At 41.6% G+C, this 10,046-nt stretch overlaps 1 protein-coding gene across 1 annotated transcript in view; it reads left to right on the top strand.

The window, feature by feature from the left end:
- disc1 (DISC1 scaffold protein) overlaps positions 1-8,784 on the top strand; it is a 244,214-nt gene extending 235,430 nt beyond the window's left edge. The window contains exon 13 of the mRNA XM_028820155.2: positions 7,571-8,784. Within this exon, the coding sequence (XP_028675988.2) occupies positions 7,571-7,819 (249 nt within the window). The 3' untranslated portion in view covers positions 7,820-8,784. The remainder of the gene's footprint in view (positions 1-7,570) is intronic.
- The last annotated feature ends 1,262 nt before the right edge of the window (positions 8,785-10,046 follow it).

Here is a 10,046-nt window from a genome sequence, read left to right as displayed (position 1 = left end):
GAAGTGATCACTCCTGCTGCGTTCAGTCACTTCACGTGAGCCGCTCTCTTGTGTGATGTTGCGATGTCCACGGGTTTATTTAATGTTAGCTAAGACCCGGCAGTTAAAAGTTTCTCGCTACAGCAATTTTAACTCTGTTACAAAGTGATGCAAACTCTCGTTTATACCTCGTGTCTTCTCATTAAACTTGTATCTCGCGAATATGGCATTGCAAACGGCAGCGGAAGCGTTTCTATAAAGTTAATTTAAGGTTAGGTTTATACCGTGCTTTTTTATACCTTGTGTCTTCTCATTAAACTTGTATCTCGCGAATATGGTATTGCAAACGGCAGCGGGAGCGTTTCTATAAAGTAAATTTAGACTTACGGTTTACACCGTGCTTTTTTATACCTCGTGTCTTATGAAGATGCTTGTATGCATCACTCACTCGCTTCTTATTGTTTCGCTGCCTTGTCAATTGTGTAATGAGTGTTTTCTTCAGCGCTCTTTGGGGCTCCTCCTTCTTTTCTACGTACTGAGTTCACAGTCAGTTCACGTGATTACGTGGGAGGCGTGATGACGCGACACGCAACTCAGTCTCCTACGGCCATCTTGCTGCCTTCCATTACAGTATATGGACAAAAAAGAGGTTCCAGTTATGACCATTACGCGTATAATTTTGAAATGAAACCTGCCTAACTTTTGTAAGTAAGCTGTAAGGAATGAGCCTGCCAAATTTCAGCCTTCCACCTACACGGGAAGTTGGACATTAGTGATGAGTGAGTCAGTCAGTCAGTGAGTGAGTCAGTCAGTCAGTCAGTGAGGGCTTTGCCTTTTATTATTATAGATATAGATATGTGGGGTTATCTGATTGGTTGAATTCTTCATAGTTAAAATTTGTATTGAGTGTTTTTATGTTTATTTTTGTATATAGGGGTGGGATAAACTGATAGACAATCTGTGCTCTGTTTTAAATCTAAACAATTTTTAAAGGTATGTGAATGATTTTGCATGTTATTTGGGAAGGCTGTACCTAGACAATCAGATTGTAAATGAGGACAAGACAAAAAAAAAGATTTGGGGAGACACAGTGACCCTTCATATTGTAAAGGCAAAACAAGAAATTCAGCTTTTCAGGAAAAGAATATCCCTAAGGATGCAAGTCTCAGATTACGACACGTCCGGTTAAATGCCAGCCAGGCAGGAAGGGGCGGGTCCATGTGGACAGATACTGGGGTGGTGAGGTTGTCAATCATCAGGTCTATAAACAGCGCTACCCTGTGGATTGATGAGGAATGACCACCAGCAGAGCCTTTAAGCTGTCCCCAAGGTGCACGTGTGTGATAACATATATACAAACCTTTTGTTGTTTTGTCTTTACATGACTGCAAACTTTGAGAGGAGAATGTCAAAACAACTTAGGTCCATAGTTACAAAAAGCATTTCAGTTAGCATTCAACTGACAGTGTAGCATATTTTGCCTTGAGATTAAACATTAACCCTTTTTTAGGTGGGTAAAACTCAAAAGCACCCACTGTTGTCGTTGTGCCTGTCTGTCTATCGGTCCAAATGAAACAACTCAGCTTCCAATGGACTGTTTTCATTACATTTTTGGTACTCTCATTCTTCAAGGAAATTTGTGGTGAAAGTTACATTTAGGTTGAGAGCAGGATGTACACATTTTTTGAAATTTGAAAAACTCCCAATTAAAAGCCCAGGTGAAGTTTGACATCTCTCTTAAAACAGAGAAACAACCTGTGCAACTTTGATCACTGATCAGTTTGCTCTTTCAGATTTTCTTATATAAAAATCAGACTATTTCATTGTTTTAGAATCTTTACTTGTGCTACCATGTGTCCATTCCAATGTCATATATGCCAGTTGAGACGCATCAAAGAAATCTTTTGTAGAGTCCTTCAGTGGGCTTATGATGGGATGGATTTTTAATAACAGGGGATATGAGCTACAAGCTAGCATGTGTGCAACCTGTCAGGGTTGAAAGCAAATAAAATATCCAAACAGCTAAGGCTTTGGACCAGCTTCTTCTTTGAATTCCACTTTATAATCACAAAGTGTGAAGAAGAAAACCCCCAGTTGTGGCAGTTTCATCTGAAAGCATTATACTTTGAAGCAGTGCGAGAACATCTTGTTCGAGTGTTTTAAATTGGCTCTCTTGGGTGTTTGGGAACAGCTTGATCCTGTGGCAGCCTCATAAATCTGTGTCTGTCTGTGTTGTTTCATAGAGCTCCAGTGTAAGTCATCTTGTTATGTGTAGCTCATGAGGCACACTTGTCAACAAAAAAACAGTAAATACGGCAGAGATCTGCATTCCTGTCCTCACCTCTGCTCATGAGCTGTAAGGGGAATGACCAAAAGAATTGAAATGGAGAGTTCAATTAGCACACACAAGGTTTCTTCATAAGCCACTGGGCTAACACTTCTTGACAATACACTACGTGAGAAGCTCAGCGATATGGGCAGCCTTCAGAGTAGCTATAAGATTGATAATACCTCCCAACAGCAGGAGAGTCTTTCCTTTCTCCTTCACAGCTCCAAAAGACTCCTTAGAGATGACACTTTGCCTCTCCCTGAAGCATGTTCTAAGCCTCGCCCCCTTCTTAGGCTCACTCCTATAAATGTTGGGAGGTCGTCATTTAGACCCAGGAGAATTTCTAGGTGACAGAGCTCTTTGTGGTTTTGTTGACAAAGATGACAACAGTTGCATCAGACAGGTAACTCGTCACCTCTTTTTGTCTCTCATCTTTTCTCTGACTCAATTAAATGGGGTTTTGCCAGGTTGGTGTCCCATCCATTTGCACCTGCGTCCGTCAATTCTGTTACAACCCAAAATAAACCCGGAACACACGTGTGGCAATGTATACCATGACAACTTGGAGATCTGAGAGAGAAAATGGGATCAGAAATGATGAAAATTGCTGCGGTTAGATGTTAGTTAACTTTGAAGGGGCAAAATTAATTAGAACTTTAGAAAAAGTGTGCCGAGAACAGGGCATTCATCCTAACAAGCTTGTACATCTGATTGAGCTGTACTGTCTAAGATAAGGTCCCTAAAGTCTCGATCTCTCCACCACACTACATGGTAATGTATTCCATGTACAAACAATTCCTTGCAAAAAGAAAAACCTTAATGAGTTTCCAACTGTGCCCCTCGTGTTCTTGTTGAAGAATTTATTTTCAAGTAACAGCTGGGATCCAATGAAATAATTCCTTTCAAAATTCAATCACCTTCCCCTCTTAGTCTTATATTTGCTTAAAATTAAAAGGTTTAACTCCTTCAGTCTCTTCTCAAAGCTCATACCTCTCAGTCCCAGTATCAGTCTAGTTGTACTTCTCAGGCCTTTTTTTTTGGTACAGCTACTGCTATATCTCGTTTGTAAAATGGAATCCAAATCTGCCCTACAGGTGTGGCCTCACTAGTGCGTTATGTAACTTAAGCATAGCCTCTCTTGACTTGTACCCCAAAAACTCGTGATGTGTAACCTAACATCCTGTTAGCCTTCTTGATTGCTTCTGTCCACAGCCTGGATGTAGAGCTCACTACGACTCCTAGGTCCTTCTCATAAGGTATACTTTCAAGCTTCAGACCTCCCATTGTATATTCAAATCTAACATCTTTTCTTCTTACCTGTAATACTTTACATTTCCTGACATTAAAGTTGATCTGGACAGCTTTGAGGGGTGCAAGGGCTGCTGGGAAGAAGAATGAGCAGGTGGGCTCCTTTAAAAGGAACCTAAAAGATGTTGGAGGGATGACAATCATCTGTGTGTTTGTTAATACGCTTCATACACACAATTGAATTACGACTTGACCACCTTGTATTAGAGTTTCTGTCTGGATGTATGTGCTGGGGTACAAAACTCATTAAGGTTTTTCTTTTTGCAAGGAATTGTTTGTACATGGAATACATTACCATGTAGTGTGGTGGAGAGATCGAGACTTAAGGGACCTTATCTTAGACAGTACAGCTGAATCAGATGTACAAGCTTGTTAGGCTGAATGCCCTGTTCTCGGCACACTTTTTCTAAAGTTCTAATTCATTTTGCCCCTTCAAAGTTAACTAACATCTAACCTCAGCAGTTTTCATCATTTCTGATCACATTTTCTCTCTCAGATCTCCAAGTTGTCATGGTATACATTGCCATACGTGTGTTCCGGGTTTATTTTGGGTTGTAACAGAATTGACAGACGCAGGTGCAAATGGATGGGACACCAACCTGGCAAAACTCCATTTAATTGAGTCAGAGAAAAGATGAGAGACAAAAAGAGGTGACGAGTTACCTGTCTGATGCAACTGTTGTCATCTTTGTCAACAAAACTACGAAGAGCTCTGTCACCTAGAAATTCTCCTGGGTCTAAATGATGACCTCCCAACATTTATAGGAGTGAGCCTAAGAAGGGGGCGGGGCTTAGAACATCCTTCAGGGAGAGGCAAAGTGTCATCTCTAAGGAGTCTTTTGGAGCTGTGAAGGAGAAAGGAAAGACTCTCCTGCTGTTGGGAGGTATTGTCAATCTTATAGCTGCTCTGAAGGCTGCCCATATCGCTGAGCTTCTGTCCTGTGCCTGCCTGTCCATGTGAGTTCATACTGATTGGGTACATCTTAGTCCAAGGGATTGCGCCCAATCACTTCAAACCCCACACCACATGAGGAACCTGGTAGGATAAAACTTGACACTGCTTTTAGAAAGCTTTTCACAGGGTGTTTCAATCACACATCCATCATCAACTGCCCCTGCTATGCTGGTCTGTTTTGGACATTGCCGTTAGTGTTTATTGTTTGCTGTTAGTGTTGTAATTTATTATCGCCATTGGGGAGCTGGGGAGGGCCTCTGTGTACGTGGCTTTGGTTATATTGTGTGTTTTTTTTTTCATTATTTGACTAATATATTTCATTGTTAACTATCTATTCATGGTGCCATGGTGTCGATGTGTGTGAGTGTGTGTGTGTGCCCGGTCAAGGCTGGGTATGTTCCTGGGGTCCCTAATTTAAAATAAAGAAATCACCGTCTTCAGACAGAATGAATCTTATTGTCCCGGCGTCCACTACATGTTTATGTATTTTAAAAAGAGCCCCAGAACTGATCCCTGAGGGACACTACCTTTAGCATCACCTAATTCCGAAAAAATTCCCCTTACTATTACCCTTTGCTTCCTGTATCTGAACAAATTTTGTACCCACCTCCAGAATGTGCCCTGAATTCCCACCTCTTTTAGTTTGATCACTAATCTGTCATATTGTAGCTTATGAAAGGCCTTCTGAAAATCTAGATATCATATCATATGCCTCTCTCTGATTGTATCCCTTTGTTGCATCCTAATTGAATTCCAGCATATTAGTGAAACATGACCTTCCTTGTCTGTTCCCATTTTGAGTGTTTGTTAATACTCCAGTTCTAGACATAACATGCTTGATGTTTTCCTTAATAATTCCTTCCATGAATTTATCTATGATGCATGTTAACCTTACTGACCTGAAGATACTTGGATCAGCCTGATCATTCTTTATATACAATGAGAAAATATTTGCTGGCATTTCCCCATTGCGCCGAGACTTTCAAAAAATATATGCCAAGAGGTTATATACACTACGTACTCACTGACGTCCTTAAGCACTTGAAGATAAATGCTAACTGGTCCTGGTTATGTGTTAGATTTCAGCCTATTTAATCCTCGCAGAATGTCTCCGTCTACAATTTCTAAGTCACTAAATACTGTCTTAAACAATACTGCCTTACTCCCTGTTACCTTTGGGAGGTTTGCGACTTCTTAATGTGTATAAGCGTCAATTAAGTCATTCAGTCAGTCATTATCTTTGTCCTGAACAGGATCATGAGGGTCCGCTGGAGCCTTTCCCAGCTAGCATAGGGAGCAAGGCAGGAAATAAACCCTGGACAGGACACCAGTCCATCGCAGGGCATCAGAGAAGTGCAAGTTCAAAGCATTTTCTATTTCACTGTCAATATAATTTTGTCTTCAATTTCGTTGTTCCTTTGTAAAAGTGACAATGACAATAAAGATCTATCTATATTCTAACTCACCACTGTTGTTCCTAATTAACTTTACCTACTCCTTGACTGTTCTTTTACTGCTAAGATACTGAAAGAATCTTTTTAGGTCATCTTTGTCCTTTTCTGTAATATTTCTCTCTAGCTGTCTTTTAGCCTTCCTAATGTCCTTTCTGTTGCTCTCATATGCCCAATGGTTCATGCTGGAGTTGCTGGTCTTATATGTCTTATTCTGTTTTCTCCTCAATAACTTCCTTCTTAGCTCTCTCTTTTTCAGATTTCTTTAATTTCTTACTGAACTTTACCCAACGTTATATGCAAAACACTTTTTAACCAGCCTCCTGTCTCCTTGACTGTCTCTGCACTTAAAAGCTGTGGACACCAGGGGCCACTCCAGCTCCCCAAACACCCAACACAAGCAGGCTCTGACACAAGTTTAAAGACTATAGAGTCTTTTATTATGGGAAACTCTTTAAGCAAGCATTTCCCACCTCAACCACAAGTACAATAAGCACAGTGTGCACAAAGCAACTCCTTTCTTCCTTCCCTCTGTCTTTCACTACCTCCTCCACTTCTCCTCGCAAGCTTCATCCACCATCTACCTGACTCTTGCTCGTTGATGTGAGGCAGGCAACTCCATTTATCTACAATACCCAGCACAGCCTGGGGGTACCAACCTGGGTTCACTTTCACCTAGTGTTCTAGAGGAGGCATTGCCGTAAAGAAGCTGCCTCCCCCTGTGTTTCCATTGCAAGGGCATGCCAACTAGATAAGGATGGTGGCCATCCCTCACAAAGCTTACGCCAATTAATCTTACTGAGACTAATCAGAAAATCATGTGCGCCACAAGGACGGATCGACACACCTCTTCCACCCACCACAAGTCTAGTGAGCTCCAGTTGGAGCTCATTTCTCTTTTCCGTTGTTATGTGGTTTTGGTTTTGCCCTTTTCCATGATCACTTTTGAAGTCATTTGTATTTAAAAAATAAATCCAGTCGGCTGAGTGAGTATTGGTTTATGGCCTGTGATCAGTGGTGGTGGTAGGTTATTTTACGCCTTAGGCCATGCTTATTAGTGTGCTAACCAAGTGTTTGGTTGCTAACCTGTGTGGCTGCCCCCCCCGTGATCTGCGCCCTAGGTGAATGCCTAATTCACCTGTGATGGCCTGATATCTTATCCAGGTTTGGATCCTACCTTTTGTCTGATGCTACTTGGGGTAGACGCTAGGTCTTGCGGGTGAAAGTCGGCTCAAGGATGTTAAATATCATTTTGTGTACCAGCATGATTATCTGCCAAAGGTCATTTCTGTTTTCTTTTAATTAATGCTGCTGTTTAAAACCATTCACAGTGACCACTTTTTAGGTCAGTCTTCTTTTAAAATGGATCAGATGTTAAAGGTTCAAAATAAAAAAGACAAAAAATAAGTGCTTCGCTACCTAGAATTTAAAAGAAGAAAGTCTTTCTTGGTCTTCACCGGCTGTGACAGATGCTTGTAATTCTAGCTGAATTTTCTTCGAATGTGCAATACTGTTTCCTAATTTTTCACTTTCTTATTTTTCCCTTAGGTCTGCTGGACTGGCACAGCAAACATAATGCAGCAATGTGAATCAATCAGTGAGAAATTGCTGTCTCTCGAGGACCAACTGCAAGTGGCAATTCTGCAGCGTGATAAAGGCCTTACTCATATCCTTTCCCTTTTTAACACTAAGCCGTCAGCAGCTTTCCATTGCTTTATTGTTATCAAACCCTACAGGATGTCACAGGAACAACCAAATTGCTCAAGGTGCCCCTGCCACGGTGTTGTCAGCTACTAACTGAACAACAAAGGCTGGTAGCATGCAGTAGTGTAGTTGACTTAAAACTGGAAGGTTCCAGAATGAAATTCCACTTGCGGCTGACTGACTCTTAACCTGGGCTAGTCACTGAACCCCCTTGTCCAAACATTGTAAGGATGTGCCACATGTCTCTTGGAAAAAGTGTTAATCTTGAAGGTACTATCCATCAGGTATAAACGTTCAGTTGTAGGTGGTACACTCTTGCATAAACAGAGCCGGTCAATCCATTAGGTGACATAGGGTGCCATCATCTGAGGGGTACCATTTATGAAAGTTAAGTGGTGTTCTCTCCTGACCCTAGGGGCTCGAACTCTGATGATACTGTTAAAAGAAGAGCAATGTTTCTGAAAGTTAACAGTGCACATGCTTCGTACTCCAAGGGGTGCACACTGTAAAGTCCACGTTATATATACATTACTGAAGGGGTGCACGCCCCGGACACTAAGTGGAGCCCCCTGCACAGGTCATTGATGTCTAATAATACAGATTACCCGCTATGAACAACAAGGGGCGACATCCATCCACCCCGCCTAGAGCTCCAAATGGGGCAACCTGCACTGTGCATAAAGATGAATCCATCAGGACAAAATGAAATGCCTCCGTGTAGGATTTAGAGAAAAGTCTGCATCTTCAGACCAGCCAGCTTGCAAATTAAACTTCATAGAAAACATCATTTCTGTAAAAGCAGAACAAGACAAGCTTTCAAAGCCATCCATAATGCTTTTTATTATCTTGCCATGTTATTCTAAACCTTCAATTATCTTCTGTGCTTTTGCCATGCAGATAAAAGGCAATTTTATCGCTTCAGGTACTGTAATGTTTCAGAAAATAATAATCAAAGATGAGATCAGGAAAACCTGCAATATTGAGCTGTAGTTATAACAATGGGCTGTTTGCTCAATTGGAGTAGTTTGAATGTTATATTCTGTATCTCCTTTAACACACAACTAAACTTTAGTTACTTGGAAATGTGATCATTTAGTCAATTCATAGCAACTCTTTCAATGTCTTTTTTCAATGTTGCTGACACTCCTTGATGATAAGGTGAGATCTCAGTAATCTGGGAGAGCCTCGGAGTAGAGTTGCACCTCCTCTGGATCAAGAGGGGCCACTGGAGGTGGTCTGGGCATGTCATATGGCTCCTCGCAGAGCTGTTCATGACATGTCCCACTGGGTGTTGACCCCGCAGTACACCAAGCACATACTGGAGGAGTTATGTCTCTCAGCTGGCTTGAGAATTCCAGTGAATTCCCCAGGAAAAGCTGGAATCTGTAGCTGGGGACAGAGATATTTGGGCTCACCTACTTGGTGAAAAAGTGAAAAGGGATCAACTTGCAATGAGGTACCTCATTTAATGTAGAGTTTAGTGTGACACTGATGTGTCTCATTTCTGGGATAGTCAATATGATGATGAGTTGCTGAGTTTGGAGGTTTTTTTAGATAGATGGGTTCTGACGAGACGTCACAGGTATTCCAGCAACTCGGGTTCATCCTGGCTGAAGGCAGAAATGGAGAGAATGACAGTTGTGCAAACTCAAACTCCTTCCCCCAAGTGCCTTTCAAAACAGTCCCGTAAGAGCCACACAGACTGGTATTATATTATCAATCAATCATCCTACCAGTGTCCTTCTTCTTTATCAGCATCCCAGCAGTATTTCACTTTGACCCCAATACCTGCTCCAAATTGATAGATGGGTCCACCAATGCTGTTGGTCAACTGCCCTCTGGCATTCTGGGAGACCTGAACATTTATCCACCCAGGACTCACTTCTTCTCTGTTCTTAAGGCTGTTAATAGTCCTTCCAAGGCACCCTACCTCAATAAGGAACAGAGAGCCATCTAGTGGCAGTGGCCCAGTTACAAAGGACTCTGTGCTTTGTTAAGCTGGATAGCCTACTTTCGTCAATATTGTTGTAATGTTCCAAAAATAAAATTAGGGCATGGCTTCGTAATTTCTCATTGTTGTGTATGCTCTGCTGGTGCTTCTTAGCACGGGCTCTTCTCCTGAACAGTGTGAAAGTGCCAAGACCCCCCTTCACAGCAGATATGAAAGACACTACAGTGCCTTCAGAAAGTATTAAGACCCCTTTACTTTTTTTTACATGTTCTTATGTTGCAAACTTGTGCTACAATCAATTAAATTCACTTTTTCCTTCATGTTCCCTTCAATGTTCAATACCACAGAATGACAAAAGCAGGATTTTAG

Source organism: Erpetoichthys calabaricus, chromosome 15 (assembly GCF_900747795.2).
Source record: "Erpetoichthys calabaricus chromosome 15, fErpCal1.3, whole genome shotgun sequence".
Taxonomy (NCBI): Eukaryota; Metazoa; Chordata; class Cladistia; order Polypteriformes; family Polypteridae; genus Erpetoichthys; species Erpetoichthys calabaricus.
This window is presented reverse-complemented; position numbering and strand designations above follow the sequence as displayed.